Here is a 22,375-nt window from a genome sequence, read left to right as displayed (position 1 = left end):
CAGCTTATTGAAATATCCAACCTTTTTTTCTCATACTCTTCGTCGGGTTCGCGTATTGTATTTCGATGGCCGTATTGAAAGGCTTTTCTTGGAATAAAAAGGGTAACGCATTTTTGCATTTCAGGTAAAAACCGAATCAATAATTTTACTTGTGGGAACCGCTTTCAAAAAATCACATACCCAAGTGCCCAGCCCATCTTTTAAGCCGTTACATTAATATAAAGTGTTTTTTTTTATTTTTTAATAGACCTGGGTAATTTTTTAAAAAATTAATGCTTCCTCATATCTTTGCTTTGGGATTTCGAAATAGGAAAAAATTGAATTTAACCCATTGTTATGATGGGTCAGATTTGTGACAAGGCGGTACTCGTTTGTTTAGGTACCTATTTGAGAGACATTATTCAAAAAACCCAGTCCAGGTAAAAATATGAAGTGGGCAAAAGTTTCGAACTGTAATTGTGTGTGTCATTGACTGAGCGAACCGACATGCAAAAAATATTTCGTAGTTTTCACGACCTGCAACGAAAAAGGGTTGACAGGTATTCTTTTATTAGCTTACCTCAGCCTGAAGGGACAAATCTAATTTTCGAAAGATAATTTTAAACATAAGTCGTCGAGCTACGACAATATCACGAACTTGTGGAAATTCCATACACACAAACTCCGTTTTCTTTTTTTTTTTTTTTGGTTGTTTGGGTTTTGGGAACCAATTTTTAACAAAGAAATAGCAATCTGTTAAATCAATCGTTCACCTACGCAATTAATGGATGTTTTTGTGAGTGACAGGCCGCTCGCGTCACAGAAAAATAATTATCCCCACGTTTTATAAACTGTCAGAAATAACATTACCGGTAAAGGTGAAGTCAATCATTTTACCCGATATTTCGTGTTGACCGCAAAAGGTTAATGGATAAAATAAGCCCACAATGGATTTACTAATTTAGTTGAAATGTGAGTACACCCTGACAACTAGCCCATACGCTAATAATATATTTATGCGATTTTTTAGAAATGTACAATTATATATCTAGAAATTTTGAAATGTGTCGTCATTATTTTGCAGCGATGCGTTACTACAGTGCCATCTGTCGACGGGGCTACGTAGCTTCATTGGTTCGCCTCATTATAAAAAAGATTTTCATCGTTTACATTAGATTTTGGTCAGTGGGAAGTAACGGTCTGTAGCGACGAATAAATATAAAACATAAAATAAATTCAGCATTAGTAATTTACATTTAGCATGACCATATCGGCAATTGTTAATTATAATTTCGCTTGAAAGGAAAAGGTTAAAATTTAGGCAGAAGGCAACGAAGCCGGAGCAGTAATCTATTTTTGGAATACAAGTTTATATAGATAAATGCTTTCTCAAAAAAAAAAATACTATGCTTTCTTTTAGATATCATTTACTTTCTAGAATATATTGCTTTAGTAGAATAATAAATATCTATGTTTGCCTATAGCTTACAGTTATATTCTTCAGTTTGCTCTCTTGCGATCCGATCGGTTCGATGAAGATCTTCAGCACTAAAAAAATCTCACTGCGTCAACGTCCGCACAATATCCATTAACAAATAATAATTACCATATGGACAACACTTACGGTGTTATTTGAGCACTTAATAGGTAAAATATTGACCGAACGTATTAATGGATTTGCCTAAAAATTTTTCGCCTGTTGTGAAGAACACACCTACTATACAGGATGTCTTAATTTCAAAAACATGGAGTTGTGGTGTTCGCAATCAAGGTCTGGTGCATTAACACCATTTAGTATACGGAATAAATGAGGTGCAAACTATAAACAAAGTTGTATCGTTTGAGATAATGAAAAAAATGTCCACTATGGCAGTTTATTATACAAAAGATGCGATATGAATCTACTGACTGACTGAGTGTTGGGACATCCGGTATAATAAACACAGCTTCCACCATTTAACAAAAAAACGTTACAAGCGAATATACCAGATCAAGCTTATTTAAGTCTACATATCACTAGAAATTTATAACGATAGAGACGTCAAGAGACACGTCAAAAATCCGAATTATAAGAAACATGGCGAATTCTTACAGAATTGAAGCCGATCCTGCGGTAATTCACTCCTCCGATACTCCTAAAAAGACGAAGCCCTACAATCTAGCTATTTTAACTGAAGAGCAGCAACAAAAGTTGATTGCTAGAAAATTGCAAACAGCAAGGGAGAACCAAAAATATTTGTTTCAACATCCCGAAGTAGTTGCGATGTCCCCATAAACTACAATGATATGAATACGCGAATTTTAGATTCGAGCTACGATCCACGTAATTACGAAAAAAATTTTAATTGACAGACCGTCCCACGACATCGAGGCGTACGTAATGAAATACGTTAGCCAAAACTGGATGGCAATAATGGAAGAAGTTGCTCGCTATGTCGAATCGGTGCAAAAGCCCCAGGTTGTTATCGAAAAAGAAAAAAAGACGGAACCCGATGCATTCGTGACAGTTGAAAAATTTCACCCTGCCAGAATTTCTATTGAAGAAGACGATAAACTAAGTGAAGTCTGCCGGATAATTCTGGAAGATGTCGTGGATAAAGCGGTGGATATGGTAAATTTGTGAAAAAATGTGTGACTGTTTATGTCTAGTATAATAATTTAAGGCTAAACATCATTCAGCGGTCGATGTCCTCGAAACGGATACTTTAGGGGAAAATGCTTTTGCAAAAATATTTGGCACAGTTTTGGCACATTCATTATCCGATGACGTAGAGCTAGATTTAGATTTCAATAACTTTCAAGAAGACTAGTTGTTGTTAATAAACTTACCCAACAATATAGTTTCTTTTCTTTTCCAACACCATACATTTTTCATGACTTGGGGAGTCTCGTTTTGGTTGGTTTAGTTAGTTGTAGCCGATCTTGGGCAGTATTAGTAGACCTTTTACATAATAATTAATATGTAATTAAATAATTATTGAGATATTTTAAATTATTGTACAAAATTTAGTCTTTAGCAATATAAATCTCAAAAATCTAGCGCAAGATCTTGATCAACTTACTGAACAATAACCATTTTGGTGAATAATAATAAATCAAGAAGATACAACAACAATCAGGGTCTAAATTTCATTATTGATGTAAAAGTAGTATGTTTGTGTATGTGTGTATGTTTAAAGTTTATGTTTCATAATTATAATTGTTTCATTATAGGTAAAGCAGCTTTCAAAATGTTTTTCGTCCTTAGAGGAGCATTGAATACCGAAACAATAAGCGATCCTTAGTGATCCACGTGCGTCAGTAAAGCATATTTTATAACCTGACCCAGAATTGAGTAATTTCAATTCAAATATTTTTCTGATGTACCATCAAACTTTCTCAAACCATAGACAAATGGTGTACAACAGTTCTGGATTTTTTGTAATCCAGGTTTATCAGCAACCGTTAGGAATGGATAGTACAATACAGGACAATATAAAAAAGGTCTAAGGAACGACTATAAACTGGACCCCTATTTTACAAACCAAATTGTCCATCTTTCGCTCTAAACCAAACGCTATATTATACACCGCGATTGGTATTTACGATTAGACTGGTATATTAGCGATAACCGATTACTCAAACGTATTATTATCTTTCGTCGAGCATTAAATTGACATTCTATTCGACAAATGACGCATTCTCCGCACTTCCACTGACACTGACGTCGACGAACTCAGCTTTAAAAATGACGTATTATTTTCACGGTACAACGCCCACAGTTAATAAGTATTCTAAACAATTTTCATAAAAACTTCCTTAGTCTACCTACAATTACTGCTACAACGTGAGATATTAGCAGTTCGAGTTCGTAACACGTAACAATCGTCAGCATTCCAAACGCTAATATACCAAAAATTCGTGTATCTACCTATTGTTTCAACGGGTCAGAATCTGGAGGAACCAAAAAAATGATGCGTGTGGGAAAAATACCGTTACATTAAATTAACGTTAACATTAACATGTTAAGCGAATATTAAGAATTGAATATGTTTGAGTCAACGCAAAGATTTTAAACTCTTTTACTTTTTAAAAATTTATTTCGTTGGACATAAAATACAGTAAAACAGTAACATTCAATAAATTTGACAAGAGCGAAGCGATTGTTTAATAAATGAGTGACTGGAAAAGTTTATCAACGCGTTGCATATTAAACTTTTTCCACGATTGACCTATTTACTACGACAGTAATTTTTGGGTCTGAAAAATATCAAAATACAATCGGTTCCAACCCGTGGCTAAAGTACCAGAAACGCGCGATCATGTTTAATGAAACTGACGTCTAAAAGTGACACTTTACGCCTTTTTTCAAGGATACAGGGAGTAGAAAAAGTAACAAGAAGGGATACTTTTCAGAATATTCGTAAATTAACTCAAATGCGATTAGAAATTTTCTCCAATTCGCTTAGTTTTTACTCTTTCGGAGATTCACATGGTTTTCATTCCTACGAACACCTTTCATATTGATTAAATTTTGTTACACAGCGACAACAAATATTGCTTGTAGACAACGTAATTAAAAATTTAATCAAACTATTGCACCGAGCTACTAGGTGACCTTGTTATTGACCACAATCAGGCACGCTGTACGAAAAATATTCACGCAAGGTGCAAAGCAAAGCCGTCGTAAATATTTGCGCGTTATACCTAATTTCAAATTTTACAAAAATTTCAATCTTTGCAAATTTGAAGCTTTGAGCGCTTGTTGACATTTTGACAGCACATCGCATTCTGACGGCGTCGCGTTATTGTTGATTTTGTTTCTAATGCTATCCACACACACTCGCAAATCCTCAAAGGTGTGCACAGTGTTTCAGTTTGTTATTAAAGATCATTTGTGGTTCAATTGATTAAATTGGCCATTATTTACAATACACGCGATATGGTTTCACTGTTTGTTGTACGAAACCTGTATTTGTTCCACCAGAGTGTTGGAAACATATTGGTAACAAATGTTAGAGAACATTTTCTAGCCATTTATTTCACTTTTTCTACTCCCGTCTGTAAAATACCTAATTAGCCACCGATCTAGCGTGCGGGAGCGTCACTTTACCACGTCAGTTTCGTTTCCCCCGGATCAGAGCCACTTTTCCGGGATTTTCGGGATTTCCGGGATTTTACCGCACGGGTTTGGAAGCAATCGGATGTTTTCGGAGATATTTCAAACGCCTTGAATTTTGACGTCAATTCTGAAGGTCATGTCAGGAAATATATTCGTGTTGTTTTTGCGAAAATGTACTCAAAAATTAACGGTCGTAGAAAAAATATAGTATGCAACACGTGCGGTAAACTTTTTAAGTCACTCCTGTATTAAACATTCGCTCCGCTCGTGTCCAATAAACTCGTGAGTCAAATGCCGTTTACCGCACTTGTTGCATAAAATTTGGAGTTTGTTATCTCAGGTTCTATACATTATAAAATAGTAAACCCGGTCTTATGTTACAATATACAACAAATTCAGCTTCTTTAAAATAATTCACGGGATCTTGCATGTAATTTTCATTTTTTCAGTCGCTGCCTGTTTTTTATTATTTATAAACCATAATAGTTGTTTGCCTGTAATTAGTTGAGTTATTATCATCACTTATAATTCCACTGGAAAAAGTTGCTCCATTGGGATGAACTTTTTATTTTGCCAGATATGTCATTTGACGCCGGAGATTCGCTAAATTCTCCACGTCAACGAATTCGTATCCTTAACTAAAACTAGCGCCCGAACAGGCAGCTTCTTCGAAGAGGTGGAAGAATATAAAAGAATACCACGAGGCACTCTGACGAAGACATACAGAATGCGCAGTGAATGAATCCGCGTAGCCGCTTTTCCATTATTGTTCGTCACACACAATTCAGTGTTTTTGGTCAGATCTGATTAAGGTAAGTTATGAGATTATTTATGAGAAATCATTTCAAAGAAATCACCAAGTATATATAAATGTTGACTTTGCTTGTTGCTTTTTGTGTCATTTATTCGCCTATAATTATTGTCATTAATTTGATGCTTACTTACTACAGTTTTGTAAATCATAATGCAAGTTAATTGTAAATAAAAATTATGCAGAACAAAATGTTTATGCTGCTTTTAGTTGCTGATTATATATTTTGAATTGGATGATACTTAGACTACCGCTTTTTGTCTTTTGTGCGATATTTTTCCTTTTATCTGTAATTTTTGTTTGTTTGATATAAGTAAAATTTAATAAATTATATTACGCATTTTTACTTATATGACATCTGCAAGTAAATACATTTGGAAAGTCTAAAAAGAATATAATCGGAGTACAGAGACGTCATAAGTTTTTTATCTCTTTTAATTAATACGTTCTGATCTAGCTCCTGCTTTCACGGGCATAAACTAGCTCAGAACGAATTAATTACTTTCTTATATGGCACAATTATAATTGATATCATATTATAATCTTTAGGAAGCATATGGCAAGATGCTTAAAAATATCGTAAAGATATAAAAGCAGGGTTCCCAATAAATCGGCATTTGTAAAATCCCGGGTTTCTTGTGATCTTTGATATAAAATTCCAAGCTGCTGCCACAAAATAGATTTTCTAAATAAAAAATTTTGAATGCAAGCAAAACTTTGTTTTCTTAGATCTAGTGAAATAACGTATATAGTAAATAAAATTGAGGAGAATTAGTAATTTTTTTATGTCAAAAATGGTACCAACTACTTTAGTCAAGGTTTTCTCTGATTTCAAAAATAAGATTACGAGCTACTGTTAGAAATTAGATTTTTCTATTACAGTGCACACAAAACTTTTTTTTATATTTAACAAATTAGGGGTAAAATTATAATAAATATATACTGTATAAAATTGAGGAAAGTGAACAATTATTGCATTTCAAAAATGGCACCAAAAATTTTTGATGTATTAAAATCTGTATAAAAATTGACATCATATGTTGCCATTAATTTGAGATAGATGCGGCATTTGCGAAAAGGTTTATAAAATACTTACATGTACAAACTAACCAAAATCTTTACATACTCCGGAAAATACTCAAAGTTAGTTGTGTAGAGAATACGGAAACAACCAGTGAAACAAATCGCGCGAAGGCAATCTTGTGGAATTATACCAAAAACAGATCCGGAATCCACTAACGGGTAAACAAGTCTCGTTAAAAAGGCAATCGGCCACTTTAAAGGAAATTAAAATACACATTTTCTGTAAGGCGGTTTATTGCTGGTTTGGTTGATGAAGACCCCGTTATGTCCGCACATTTTTTTAATAAACGAAGACTAATACGTCGTTTATATTTCTTTACTAGGTTAAACAACTAAATTCGAAATCTCGTTGTTACCGGAACCGGAAGATTTTTTTATTAAACGTCCGGATACTAAACAAACATAAAATGCTACAATAAACATCAACCTACTTAATTTTGTTACGTTTAACCTAGTGACCAAAACAGCTTTCATCGAAAATCAAGTTCGCATATAAGACACGAGGTGCATATTAAAATGGCCAATGCTTCTATTTACAAGGGTTACAACAAAAGTACCAGTGATTTGAATACAAAAATAGTTAAAACTATTCGAAATAGATGTGATATAAGCATAATGTACATATATGTAACTTAGATATTACATTTGCCTAACCGAAATTAGCAAAAATAACCCTAAATCTACACAAAACCAGACTAGACTTGTCCTAATTTGAACAATTATATTTTGATAAAATTTTGAAATCATTAATAATAAGGGTATGCTTAATGTACACAATCTATATGTATTGTGCGTTAAATTTATCTTGATAAAATTTTAATTGGCTGTAATTTTTTTGTTTTTACAGATCAAGGTAAACAAAAGAAATACAAAAGTAGGGTTAGTAGCCAAGTTTTTTTCCAAGTGATGTATAAAACAAAACACGCTGAATATTATATATCTGTTTAATAGAATAAATTATTCCGATTACAATGATGTAACACAGTTTATAGTAGGCTTACATGTCAGAAAATTGATAGTGTTTTGTTTTATATTGGCAAAAAACTTGGCTACTAACCCTACCTTTTGGTTTTTTGTTTACCTTAATACCTCTAAAAACAAAAAAGTTAGAGCCAATTAAAATGTTAGCAAGATAAATTGAACGCACGGTCCATAGCCTACACTAAGCGTGCAACGAAAAAGAATTACTTTTCATTTCTAATACTGATTTCAAAATTTCACCAAAAACTAATTCATCAAATTAGGACAAGTCAAGTCAAGTGGTTTTGTGTAGATTTAGGGTTATTTTTATATATATTTTTTTATATACTGAGACCAAATAAAATAATAACAATCTAAATAAGCAGTTAACGGGTTTTAATTGTGTGCAAATTTGCAGATATAATTTTGCTCATTTTACATTCCCACGAGGTTATTAAAAATTATCCGCACGGAGGAGTGTTCAGATAATAAGTACTTACGTACCTATGCGAAGAAGATGTATTTCACACTCTACGATCTGGTCGACAGTTACAATGTTACGTAGAGTCTAGGGATGAAGTTTTCGGCCTATACAAAAATAACAACGGATCTAAATAACCGATTAGACCCTATATATATATAACAATCGTCTGTGGCAAAATTACTATTGAATTTTATTTAAGCATCAACTGAAAGAAAATGTTAAATAAAAAAAGGCATCATATTTTATAATACGTATATTTTAGCATTTATACATATACATTACACAATCTTGTTCAACAAAATATGACCTTTCAGATTTCGAACAGCCAATTAAAATAATAATAATTATTATATTATAACGAATTCATTAAATAAAAAAATTGTCTTGGTTGTGAGATTACATTTGGAATTTATTCGTCTAACACAAGGCAAAATAATTTAATTTCGGAAACTTCCAGTTACCCGATCACGCCATAATCTTAAATTAATTATTTTGTTCGGTTTCATTCACACAAGGTAAGGTTTTCATCAACTCTGATCCATTAGTCGATTATTTTTGATGGCAAAACACGGACACAGTTATTTTCATCTGAAATTTCGTAACGTCCGTGTTTTTACGTAATTCATTATGCAGCACCGATATAACAATAAATTCTGCTTCTTCGCCGAAGAAGATGCGAAGTGTGAAGAATGTTAAGGTCATTGATGCTTATAGGTAAACATAACGGTAGCAGCATCAGCAGAATGAATATAAGGTAGCTTTACCCACATATAATAAAACCTGTTTGATTTTTAATTATACAGAATTACAGATATAACCACGCCGTTTCCGTACATCGGGCACTAATGTCCGGATCCTTAACTTCATAATATACAGAATGTCTCATAAATCATGGTCCAAACCCAAGTGATGGTTGATTTAATCATTTCCCATCAAACTGTATTTTCCGATTGTTTACCAGTTTTTATCAAAAGGATAACCTAATCTATTCTAAAAATCAATCAAAAACTGCGTGTTTTTTTCAAAAAACACAGTGTTGTCGAAACAATTGTCATCTGAACTTTTAGTTCTTAATTATTTTGAAAATAACGGAATATCAATTTTGCCAACAGTCTGTAAATTGATTAGAAACGACTATCATAACATGAAGAAATGACGATGGGATAATTTTTATACAGTGTCGAAATAATAATAATAAATTAATATAAAAGTGCAGATTTTGAACGAATATTTAAATTTAGGGCTAGAGTTTTTTTGGGGCGACTAATTTCAAGACAGTTGCTGTGTAGATTTTAAAGTGCACTCTGTAGACTACTTCAATTTGAAATAATTTTGTATTGTATTTTTTTGTTTTTTTTTGTCATTTAGATTTGCAAAAGTAGGCCCTGATGATAAAAAACTCAACGAATCTGTTCCATATCTTAATATCCAATTATCACACTGAAATTTGAAGAAAACGTCGTTGCCTTTTTGATATCGAAGAATTTATTTTCTTCGAGAAATCCCTCATATTAGAACACCTGTATTTTCAACCGTAGAACTTAAATCGAGTAGAACTAACCAGAAAGCGCTTGTCCAAGTGCATAACTATAAATATGCCATTAGTGGTTTTAATTAAAACACATCATTTCACGGTCATGGTTTTGGGAACAAGTTTATGAATGAATACCACGCCAGATTATTGCGCAATTATTTGTTATGAATTATTCTACAAACGAGTTATACAATAACAAAAGTGTTTTAAAACAAAGCAGTAGCGATATTTATGAATGGATAAACTAGATTATCGATTAACGAATTTTTAAGAGCTAGTAGTAAATTGGACGCAGTTTGCATTGTAATTTACAAAAAATATCTATCGAGGTACTCACGAAAATCATTTGCTATAATATCAGACCAAATTGGATGATGTAATTAGTACCAGCTTCCTTATTTTCTGTTAAATACGATTCCCGACTTCACCACATAGCAATAACGTGTTCAATCATCTTCAGACCAATTAACGATAAACAATTTTCTGTTGTATAAACAGTACGCTAGAAGTACAACATCAAAAAGGTTTATAATGCGAGGCGAATACAACTTAATATCCTCTAATTTCAGAAATAATTTCAAAGACATGGACATCTGGTTTCTTTTATCGGTGTGTTGCATTTCGGCAGTGGCGTCCTTTGGGGGCAGCGAAGACAAATTCATAAAAAAATATGCCATGATGAAGGTAAGCGGACGTCTTACTTTAATTCAATTAATAATCTATACCGATAAACTAGATCTATGAAAGTTGTTTCGGGTCGGATGTGGTGAAACAGATCCGCAAAGAGATGAAAGTGGCGGTGACCAAGTGCACCACGATCGAGATGCCTCCATCGACGACTCCGGCAACAATCCCGGAGGACCCGCAACACGACCATCAGCCACCATCATCTGCACCAGGACCAAATTCGGTATTTCCAAACAATCAACCGCCGATCGATATTGAAAAATTACATCAAGCAATTTTGGCATACCGACCAGTGAGTATTTTTTTGTTGAAGAATACTACCTGGTGGCGGGAAAATTCAAAATATTTTCGAACCTAACCACAAAACTAATATGCTCCACAACGTGAATGGGTTTCGGACTATCCTTGACATATGTTTTGGCGCCAAACAAAATCTTGATCAAATAATCGATCAGAAATTAAAAAAAAAACTGCTTCATGATGTCGCTGATACCCATTCCTCATTAAGCTGGTTGAAACAGCGTTCATAAATTCAGCCAAATAAGTATAGGTATTAACATCTAAGTGCCAAACAAAATGTTGATCAAATAATTGATCGAAAATTAAAAAAAACTGCTTGCTGATACCGCTGATACCCATTTTTTATTAAGTTTGTTGAAACAGCGTTCATAAACTCAGCCAAATAAGTATTTCAGCGAAAAGCTTCAAAAGAGCCATAGCTATTAACATTTAAGTGCCAAAAAAAATGTTGATCAAATAATTGATTGAAAATAAAAAAAACTGCTTGCTGATGCCCATTTTTTATTAAGTTTGTTAAAACAGCGTTCATAAACTCAGCCAAATAAGTATTCCAGCGAAAAGCTTCAAAAGAGCCATAGCTATTAACATTTAAGTAACTGCTAATATCTATAAAATTGCCTTGACATATGTTTTGGCGCCAAATAAAATGTTGATCAAATAATTGATAAGAAATAAAAAAAACTGCTTGCTGATGCCGCTGATACCCATTTTTTATTAAGTTTGTTAAAACAGCGTTCATAAACTCAGTCAAATAAGTATTCCAGCGAAAAAGCTTCAAAAGAGTGCCAAACAAAATGTTGATCAAATAATTGGTTCGAAAATTAAAAAAAACTGCTTGCTGATGCTGCTGATACCCATTATTTATTGAGTTTGTTAAAACAGCGTTTCCATTTCTTTTTAAATGAGTCACACTATATATTGTTTTTAAATTAATTTGAAATCCTTTAAGCTCTTCAGAAATATATATTAGTATAAGGTTGTTTTGAAAACTAAGCTCAAAATTTATTTGCTTTATCATATTTATTTTATTAAAAACAATATCCAAGTCAACAATTATTAACATACAAGGAACTCAATATTTTAAAATTCAGTTATTTGCGTGTGTTCTAACAATTTTCAAATTATCATATTATTATTACATTAATTATTCCAAAATATATTATATCTAAAGGTTATAACATAATATTATACCTAAAACCCTTGTTCAAATTGGAGACCATTTTTTCGAATGCAAAACGCGCACATTTTTCTTATTTTTTAATGACATTTAAAAGAATTATGGGATACATGGGATGCATTTCCCAATATTTTAGTATAGGGCAAATGTTCGGTACTACTATTTACCTGTTTTTGATTCAATAATTTAAAGATGCTCGAAAAGTTTTTCATATCAAACTCGACAACCGAGATAATTAAGAATTAATCGGATTTATTCTCGTTGTGTATTACTACCAGACTTATACAGTGTGTCCCTTATAAAATGTTTGTTTATTTTCGATATTTTTTAACGCGAAAAATCGACAAGTAACTAAACACCCTCGAAACGAGTAGACAAAAACTGTGTACGGAGTGTCGGAAAATAATAACATTTGATTAAGTTAAGAAAAAAAAAGAAAACTTTTTCATGTGACATGAGTCCCAAAGTGAATACTTTTGAAGATACAAGATACAGGGTGTCAAATAAAAAAAAGGATTTTTAATAAAAAACTTAAATATGCCTAAACATTTTTGTTTAAATTTAGTAGTGTTGTTTATTGTGACGAGAGGCTCGGTCAATTAAATTAAAATTACGAAATTCAGTGGCGGCACCTTCCCGAATATTTTTGACAAAAGAAATGGGCACCAATTTTACCTTTGTTTTATTCAAATTTTCGATTTTTTTATTGCATGTCTCTGGCAACAAATTCTAATCCGTTTTTTATTAATATCTTTAATTGCCGTTAATTAGATTTTTTGGAATGTGGCGGTTTTACGTGTAGTGAAGAGACGAAGCAAGATTTGATAAGTTTGGTTAGACGTCTTGACAACTATGAACCTCCGGACCCACGATCATATGAAAAAAAATCTTATTTTTTTCATGTAGAACCCCTTAAATTAATAGAACCCTATCTCCGGACGCGCTGTATATATTTGGATAGAAATATCTGCACCCTAAAGCCTTATATCCGCTATCGCTATCTTCCTGCGATTGGTTTAAAATTTAAAATTGCGTAATTTTTATTATACAGGGCAGAGTGGTAAATCACATTAAACTTAAAAGACAACTTCGAACCAACTTTTGATATCTTTACGGGTTGTTAACATATTAATTTTTTGCCAAATTTTTTTTTCTGATAAACCCAAATTCAATATCGAAAAAATGCCTTTCCCAGTTTACCGCTCTTATATATTAAAAAATTAAAATATGTTAAAGAATTAAAAAAAACAGTCAAATGGATTTTTTCTTAGAAAAAAGAACAGTTAAGTAATCTCTCTTTGTCAAGTATCTAATGTTTTTTTTTTAAGTTTGTAAGCAATATAGAGTTAGTTTATGTACGTAAAAGCACAAGCTCAAACGAAACAAATTAAGCGAAATCAAACGACTTTCTAATAAATCAAGTTCTAGTACTGAATAAATGAGTTTCGTTTTCGAGAGATCTATCCAACAACATAAATGTTTCATTGGTCTTTATAATTTCAAACATCATGTGGAACTGTTATTTCCTGTTAATTTTGCGAGATTAACAGAAACATTTCTTATGCTCCCAAAACTGCATCATGGAGATAATCTACCTACCTTTAGTAGGTTACTGATAGCCAGGCCCGTAACAATAAAAATTGCTTGATTTAATCCAAGCACTACTAAATCTGTGGACCCTTTTAAACATCCATTTTTACCTTTCAGAACAACATAAATCAACCAGCTCTCAGACCAGCGCAAGGTTTCTCAGCTATACCACCAAGTAGTTTTTACAGTCCAATGGCATACGGCAACACCGGTTTCCAAGGTGGTTTTCCATTTTACTACCCAGGGTACCAACAAGTACCCTTTTCGCCCTATTCGCCATTACCTATCATCGGCCAGCAATTTTATGGCAGCAACAGGATGTCGGTAAGTAGCTGACAGATATACAAGCTTCAAATAATTTAAAAACGAGTATTATAAAATAAAGGCGAAAAGTTTAGACTAATAGCTAGATTCTTTGCCTTGCAGCAAACCGCTGAGTTCGTCAATCCGACAGGTTCAGTTTGTACCTGACATATTGTGGGTAGTATTTTGTCAAAATAAGCCCAGATCGAATTAAATTTTGCGGGAAAAACGCTTTAATCTATATGGGTACAAGTTTCTAACCGACGCACCATGGGTAAACCTAAAACACGTCAAATTTCAGTGGTTCAGTTTTGTTAAGATTGATTGTATAAAAGTGTTTGTATCTTTTTATGCAGAAAATTAAAATGCGAGCACTACTAATTAAAATGAAAAATAATAAATTTGTTAACAGATAATGACAATTCAGTTATTGCATGCATGTGATAACTATGAGAGATGAAAATAATTTAATATCCCTGATTAAAACTAAACGCAACTGTATTTTAAAGGTAATAGTTAAACTATTATATTATCATTACTGTATAGTATGACCCAAACCAACTTTAAAATTGGGAGCAGCCGATTTTTGGAGAGGTTAGATCTCAAAACCGGTATATTTAGTCAAAGTAAATGAGTATATCTGTTAAAGTTACAGTGTGTTAGTAGCGCGCTCTGCATGTAATAAAAAATTAGAACGTAAATCTCCAAAAACCCGCGAATCTCAGTTTTTATGTCAATATCTCAAAAACAGCTATAAAAAATAATACCTCTAATGAGCGACACGTCACTAAGGTACATTTGCCGCAATATCATTACTTTCACGAGTTTAATCTAGGATTGCTTTTTTCATTACGGACCACCGGGTTGTCTATCAAACCAATATTAAGCAATAAAAATGCATGTCAACATTCTAACCTCGCAAACTAGAAAAAAAATCATACATCATTAGGCAAGTCTGGCTAACTACATTTTATTGTCTTAACTCTCGGTAAACCTCACATTAATACATTAACATGGATGAAGTATATTATTTCTCACTGTAAAATAATTAACGCAAAACACTTTAATACATTAATAAAATCACATACCTGGAGATTAAAAAATATGCCATAGAAAACTTCAACAAATTATTCCTTATAGTTTACAGCACTCTCGAAGGTGATCTAAAGATAGGCCGACATCATTTGAACACGAAAATGTAGCAATATAACATATTTTACACTGCATGGCATGCACAGTGATTGGCAACACAAATTTTATGAATTTAGAAAAATTGCTGCTAATTTGAAAGACTTGTCCACAGTGCGACGTTTCCAAATTTCCATCAATTTTCTAACTAATTTTTTATCACAACGCAGAGAGATATGGGCATCAAAGGGCAAATAGAAATTCTGGCTTCGTCGATGAGCAACCGCGTAAAGAACGTGACCTGCATCATGCAAGAGCTGGGCTACCTAGATGAAAATTTGGAGCCCAACTTCAACAGGATTACGGAACGCATCGGAAATTTGCCGGTAGATGAAGAGCTCAAGCACGATATGCAAGACGGTCTTCACTTTTGCCAGCAATTTTCGGTGAGTAGTTAACTTACGTACGGCAGGAACAGTTTATTCTGAACGCTGTCTTATCGTGGAAAATATTTTAACAATTGTCAAATGTCAAAAGAAAAAACAAGTCTAGCGGTGGACAATTAAATAATAAATTCAACAATATAGCAGCAACAGTAAACTCTTCTTTTTCTACTCCCCTCTGTAAAATACCTAATTACCCACCGATCTAGCGTGCCGGAAGCGTCACTTTACCACGTCAGTTTCGTTTCTCATAAATCCGAGCCACTTCGGACATTTCCGGGATTTTACCGCACGGATTTGGGATCAATCGAATGTTTTCGGAGATGTTTCCCACCCTTTGAATTTTGACGTTTGTCAATTCTGACGGTCATGTCAGTGAACGTATTCGTGTTTTACGAAAATGTACCCAAAAACTAACGGTCGTCGAAAAAGTATAGTATGCAACACGTTCGGTAAATTTTTTAACTCACTCGTTTATTAAAAACTCGCTCAACTGCGCTCCCGTCGTGTCTAATAAACGCGTGAGTCAAATGACTTGTTGGATAATACACTATAACTCACTCGTTTATTAAACACCGCACTTGTTCAATAATATACTATTTTAAAATATGTCATTTAAGAAGTGTCTGTTGAAACTCAATATGGAGAGTCTTGTCGATAGACATTTTCAAATTAAGCCAAGGTTTTAGTAAATGATTGCAAGGTCTGCTAATATGATTATCGGAATTTTTAGAAATATACGCAGCTGTTGATACAAGTACACAGGGGTTAATCTTATAATCTATGGCTGACAATGAACACGCTAGTCAAGTCTAGAAATTATTGCTTGTTTCTGCAATTTAAAAATGACAGAAGAAAATGATTGTTTACATATTGCATCACGCATCTTTTCGTAGATTTCGTATATTTTCTGAGATTTGGTAGTTGCCCTGTCCCTGAAGTCTAAACTAACTTTCGTCAAATCGTTGCAGCAATGCGTACCCGAAATTAAGAAAGAAAAATCGCCACTGTCTCGCGAATTGATCCGGCCGATGTTTTTCTTCAAATGTTATAAACACAAGAAGTTGGAAGCCTGCATTATGAAAGACGTCAGAGATAAGTACGCAGGCGTGTCAGACGATGAACTCGATGCGGATATGGAGCTCAGAAGACAAAGCAAATCTACGAAATTGCCGAGCGACAAAGAAAAAGAAATTGAAGATCTAACTGCGTCTATGTACGAATTCTTGTACGCTAGCGACGGAGGATTTGACATCGACGGAATAGTGTAATGCAGAGACTAAAGACTCTCTTAATGCTGTTTCATTAATTTATTCAATTTTACTAAGTATTAATTTACATTTGACTTTAAATAGACTGAATTATGTAATAGATTTTGGATTTTTGCAATGGAATAATTCTCGTTTGCCACGAACACTCTTTTCTTTGCGAAAATTCGAATTTTTGTACTATTTATTATCTAAATAAAGACTATTTCTTTAATAAAATCTGATTCTTTAAAACATATTTAACGAGATCCACTTCCTATTAATATTAATTGCAACACAAATACTTAAAAAATATCTAGAAAACCTGTAAACAACAAAGAAATAAAAAAATATAGAGATCTGTTGGCCTATAATGCTAGTATATTTTTTTTCGGGTTACAAGCACTTTTTTTAAAGTAAACTTTAAGAAAATCGATAAAATAATGTTTATGTTAAAATAAACCCATTCGCTAAATTTGTTAGAATAAAATTGAAACACATTGTCAGAAAAATACATTTAAAAATTCGATTTTAAAATTAAAAAGTGCTGCAAAGCAGTGTTCTACCTGTTTATTTTATTTATTTATTTTTTTTGGTTAACTGAAGAAATAGTGTTGGAATATTTTTGAATTCAAGTCTTGTATATAATGAATAAAAATATAAAAAAAGTTTCAATTTTATATAGGTAAAATACTGAAAAACATAAACGAATTTTAGTAGAACTAATACTAAAATTCATGTTTTTTCTCAAATTCATAGTCATGCAGTAAGATTTAAATTACATTCTATAAATAAAGATAATGTAGTGGGTAAGACAATGCAAGTTTGCTTAAACCACATCTTATAGCTAAGTTCAAATTTTTAAAAATAGACAGCACATGAAAACAGAAAAATATCACATGTAGAAGACCCTTCTTGGTTTTAAATTACTGTTGTGTGTTAATTACAAACAAAATTTGTCGAAATGAACACTACAGAAATAATTATTCAAAATTTTAGGTTCATGTTTGGCGGTCATCAATTTTTATTTTTTCACTTCACTTTCTGTCAAACCAAAAGTGACAACTAACTGGAAACATTTTTTAATTAGGCAGCGAGAACCTATTACTTACTAGCTTTAAAATTTCTACTTTCTGCCTAACACAGACAAACTAAAAGTAGCGTTCATGTAAGAATATAAATAAGAATGAAATCCACAAGAGAAAGAATATTTCAAAAACAAAAAATCTCTGATAATTAGGAATGTTTGAGTATCACGCAAAAGTTGCATTATTATGCAAAATACTGCAAAAAGTACAGGACACCTAACACCTACTTAATATTATTAAGTAAATAACATAATGATTATTGTCAGGATTATTTAGAGGGTCAAGCGACCAAGTATTATTGTCATTATTGATAAGGACACATTAATAGCTCTAGACTAAGTTTGTAGAAACTGAATTTGTCAGTCGCAAAATTCAAAAAAAATTTTCAATGTTTAATCTCTATTAAACTTTTGTCTAATTTGGGCCTATAAACCATTAAGCTGGCATATTTTTTTAGTAATTTACGCCAATAGCATGAAATATCTTTCATTCTCAGATTATTCCAAATTACATTGTATCCGTTTTCTGCAATTTCTTTGGCAATACTGTCATGATGCACAGCAAAATCAATCAATTCTTGTATCTGTTCTTTTGTTGCTTTAGAATTTACTGGTATATAATGCACCCATGGTTTTAGAGCATTATAAAAAAATTCCTGCCATTCATTCCCCACATGAAATACCAAAGATTTGCAGAGCAGAATGTGTTTAAACCGAAAGCTGGCTGCCACACCTCGAAAGTTGAACAAATACTTGTACTTGCAGTGATCTTCAAAAAGAACTTCTTCGGCTGGTGCAGAGTGGAGAGTGTCCTTTAAGAAAGAAACAAACTTTATTTTTAAACAAAATTAAGGAGGGAAGTTTACCGCATCAGATTTCCAAGCTTGATTTTTTGTATATCTAGCATCCACTAAACTTGGTTTATCCCTTGAAAGTAATATTAAAGGGTCCCGTTCAGAACATGTTCTAGAACCTCTAAAAAATACTTGTGACAGTTTGTCCTCCCATTTTGTAAGATTTCCAAGTTTACCCAACTTAGATCTGTGAAGATCCCAACGTCCTAAAATTCATTATTGGTTACTTCATTAAAGTTTGTGTTTTTATTTCCAAGGAAAAAAGAAACAGTAATAACAGCAACTAATAGGAAAGATTTTTTAATTAAACTTCTAACAGACCTATTCCTGTAGGATACAAGCTTATGGCTGGACCCCCTTCCCAAAATGACCAAGCAGGATACATGATATCATGATATTCATTTGTTTTGCTAAACGAGAAAACTGGTCCAAAAAAGCCATAACTTTTGTGGATCTGTGGCCAGTCTCGAGTATTGACAATAAATTCCACATCAGGAAGATTTGGAACTTCCTGAAGAAGAAAATGTTCAATTCCAGCGCAACGTGCGGGAAACATGCAATCGGGACTTCTGTATAATCGGTTATTAATAATTTGGTATTTAATTCCTCTAAAAATTTTAACTTAAACTCATGCTTAAGAAAATTAAAAAAAGTGTGGTATACTTGGATTTCACATTATCAATTAGTTTTTCACTAATCCCGCGTTCTTTAAAGACTTTTAAATCTTGCGCTATTACAGGTCCATGACAGTTACATTTATTATGGTTACAAGGCTTGTAGTTTCTTTTCGCTTCTTCTATTAGCGTCAAGTATTTCATATAATTAATATTAGCTTCTAAAATAATGAAAATTAATTACGTTCACGTTTGTAATTATTTGCCTAGTTGATACCTCTAGAGTATTTACTAATTCCCTCTGCAGAACATTCACTTTTTTCACCGTTTGACGATTTGTTTATAACCGCGTCACACAAAATAAAACATAAAAAGCTACACAAAACTATTAAAATAAAGCATTTTTTAATGCTATGCAGAATTTTGAACATATTAATAAATATAAAGTGTAGGATTTAAAATTTGTATATATTCATTTCATTTTTAACTTACTGGTGCTGGCTAAGATTGCCAGAATCATTGGGCCAATATTTTAGATTAATTGTCTTTCTTCTTCATTTTATTAATTGTTTACTTTGTTTAAATAAATTTGACAGATAAAATTACCAGGTATTTTTTCCCGATTTTGTAAGTGTAAATCGACACAAAACTTTATTTTCACAAACTGATGAAAAATGTAAATTAAATTAAAGTCCCAATCACAAAAGAAAACCATTTAGATTACTTTTTCAAAGCTATGGAATAAATATCGGGACGGGCAGGAGGTAGAAAAATATTCAAAGAAGCAATTGTAGCACCTTGGAATGAGGAAATTGATTGCCAAGTGGTTTTTGGCTCATTGTTTAGAAAAAACCAAAAGCTAATCAAAAAAGTCCATGGGATTATTTAATAGAAAATTTAAATATTAAGTAGGTGATATTCTTTAAGTGAAGTAAGGTAATTTGCACAATAGCAATTATAACCTTCAATAAATGACTCATAATTATTCAATAATCACAGTTTTATTTTTAAAGCTGAACATGTTTGGCAACAAATCAATCAATTGCGACTTCATTACTCTTTCCTCTGTGACCATTTCTCTTTCCTTGTCTTACAATAGAGTACCATACCATTATTTGCTAGGCCACAAATATAGTTTTGACTTTAATTTCAACTTCTCAATCCAAAACCATTTTGGGCAGCATTATAAACTCCCATTATGCAATATAAAAATGGACTAATAGCAGTAAATACAAGGCTTACACCAATGACAGGCCTATGCGAGATCCAAGCAGATGCTATTATCAACAGTGAGGCAGAACCTGCCACCATAAAATTGTTACAATCCACTGCCTCACCTGTGAAATTGTGCAGATTTGAAACTGAAACATCTTTGACCTTACATTTGACAAGCAACTTTCCAAAAAATACTTACACAATGCCTTCAGCAACCATGACAGACACAATGTTGAGCAATAAACAAAAAAACATCCATAAAATCTAAAGGTCCAAGTCTCCCACCTTGCATCGGAATGTTCAAAATTTGACATTTGTGAAACATCTAAGTTTCCATACCTTAGCAAAGCAATGTCACGTCCTCTGCTTGAGTGATAAGGAATTAAAATATCATGCTGCTGTTGTGCAATTACAGTAACAGGTTCTCCAGCCATACCAGCATAGTAAAATTGGACTCGAATGTCACCAACCTCAGGATTCCAAACATCCTAAAATTAGTTGATTGACCCAGGTCATATGACTTTCCTGTGTGGTCACCTATATTTAGTTGATGGAGTTATTGATAGAAAACATGTAAATGTTTAACACAGTGAACTCAATCATTCATAATGGATATAATATAATAAAATTACTTGACAGTGATAATAAATTCCCATATGTAACTTGATATCTCTTCTTTCTGGACGTTCATCACTGGAAACTTCAGTAAAGTCGATAAATTTATCTTTTATTTCTGCACCCAATTTCAATGCACCTACTTGGACATAAGGTGCAATATATGTTACTGTTTTTAATGGCATTTCCCTATAGTGGCAAAATATTCCTACTTGTCGATCCCTTATTATTCTGATTGGTATGGAACTTACCGAGGATTACGGTGACCATGCCTTATGTAAAAAGTACTGCTGTCTACTAATTTGTCTCGCCATTCAGTAACATAATAATAATCATTCTCTGATTTTTGCTGAACAATATCATCACCATCATTTCTAGGCCTGAAGCTTGTAAAATTAATTTTAAGCAACTTAAGCACTTAAACGTACGATCGTTCTTCTACCCATTGATACATCTGAACTCTTCTCTTAAGTTTCACTGCTTGAATAGAAATACCATATTCAGGATCAGTTAAAGGTTCATCAACCACTAAATCTCCAGCAATATGAACAACCCTTCCATCAAATTCAGGCCTTAATTTATCATACTGGTTTAAAGAAATAGCATTTTGGAACACTTCCTCTAATGAATGATGATGATGTACAGCTCTTCCCTGTAAGAAATATTGAACTACAAGCAGATTATATCAATAATATAATCACCTCGTTCCATGTTAGCAAATACACCCCAGCACCAAATATGCAAATACCAATAACTGATGTTAACCACCTTTTTCGAAATTCATCAATTAACGATATTGCCATTTCTCCAAGAAAAATATGGTAATCCTGTAGTTTACCTACTGAAGAAAAAAATCGTAAATAATGTTGTCCATTAGAACTATTTTTCAAAACTTTTTATGGAATAGTTGCAGCACAGTATATTCAATTCAATGATGCGTTTCACAGATAGCTGTTGGGCACGACAACACAGTATATATTTTTGTCAACAACTTTTTTATTGTTCATTGAGTATTTAGGCCAAAGGTACAAAACTAACCTCACATATCTCCGATTCAGCTGAACAAAAACTCACTTCTGATTTTCTGAAGTAACATTATTTTTATGCAACAATTTTCGTTCAGCAAACCCCTTGGATAATAACACACTGCCGTATGCGCACCC

The 22,375-nt window shown here is 32.8% G+C and overlaps 4 protein-coding genes across 5 annotated transcripts; 2 read left to right on the top strand and 2 right to left on the bottom strand.

Moving 5' to 3' along the window:
* The first annotated feature begins 839 nt into the window (after positions 1–839).
* LOC132696989 (uncharacterized) lies at positions 840–2,805 on the top strand. The gene is made up of 4 exons (XM_060662213.1): positions 840–951; positions 1,064–2,233; positions 2,285–2,590; positions 2,643–2,805. Exons 2-4 carry the CDS (start codon positions 2,057–2,059, stop codon positions 2,787–2,789), a joined length of 630 nt encoding a protein of 209 aa, XP_060518196.1. The 5' UTR covers positions 840–951; positions 1,064–2,056; the 3' UTR covers positions 2,790–2,805.
* Positions 2,806–5,798: 2,993 nt separating this feature from the next.
* On the top strand, positions 5,799–16,882 carry LOC132696847 (uncharacterized). Of its 2 annotated transcripts, XM_060661929.1 has the most exons (6): positions 5,799–5,892; positions 10,522–10,636; positions 10,689–10,931; positions 13,824–14,030; positions 15,368–15,583; positions 16,552–16,882. In XM_060661929.1, exons 2-6 carry the CDS (start codon positions 10,538–10,540, stop codon positions 16,849–16,851), a joined length of 1,065 nt encoding a protein of 354 aa, XP_060517912.1. In that variant the 5' UTR covers positions 5,799–5,892; positions 10,522–10,537; the 3' UTR covers positions 16,852–16,882. The 2 variants fall into 2 exon arrangements, with proteins under 2 accessions (XP_060517912.1, XP_060517911.1); XM_060661928.1 differs by lacking the exon at positions 5,799–5,892 and having other exon boundaries at positions 10,129–10,636.
* Positions 16,883–18,300: 1,418 nt separating this feature from the next.
* LOC132696846 (O-glucosyltransferase rumi homolog) lies at positions 18,301–19,868 on the bottom strand. Its single transcript, XM_060661927.1, has 5 exons — positions 19,660–19,868; positions 19,432–19,603; positions 19,090–19,376; positions 18,781–18,974; positions 18,301–18,726 (listed from the first exon to the last, which is right to left on the bottom strand). Exons 1-5 carry the CDS (start codon positions 19,811–19,813, stop codon positions 18,301–18,303), a joined length of 1,233 nt encoding a protein of 410 aa, XP_060517910.1. The 5' UTR covers positions 19,814–19,868.
* A 514-nt stretch (positions 19,869–20,382) lies between these two features.
* LOC132696542 (transmembrane protein 43 homolog) lies at positions 20,383–22,183 on the bottom strand. The gene is made up of 6 exons (XM_060661427.1): positions 21,914–22,183; positions 21,641–21,864; positions 21,464–21,592; positions 21,230–21,401; positions 20,797–21,085; positions 20,383–20,752 (listed from the first exon to the last, which is right to left on the bottom strand). The coding sequence occupies exons 1-6, from the start codon at positions 22,013–22,015 to the stop codon at positions 20,532–20,534; spliced, it is 1,137 nt and encodes a 378-aa protein (XP_060517410.1). The 5' UTR covers positions 22,016–22,183; the 3' UTR covers positions 20,383–20,531.
* Between the last annotated feature and the right edge of the window lie 192 nt (positions 22,184–22,375).

This window comes from Cylas formicarius, unplaced genomic scaffold (genome assembly GCF_029955315.1).
Source record: "Cylas formicarius isolate icCylForm1 unplaced genomic scaffold, icCylForm1.1 PGA_scaffold_1__22_contigs__length_36826433, whole genome shotgun sequence".
Taxonomy (NCBI): Eukaryota; Metazoa; Arthropoda; class Insecta; order Coleoptera; family Brentidae; genus Cylas; species Cylas formicarius.
Note: the sequence above shows the minus strand (reverse complement) of the source record. Positions and strands in the feature narration are given on the sequence as shown.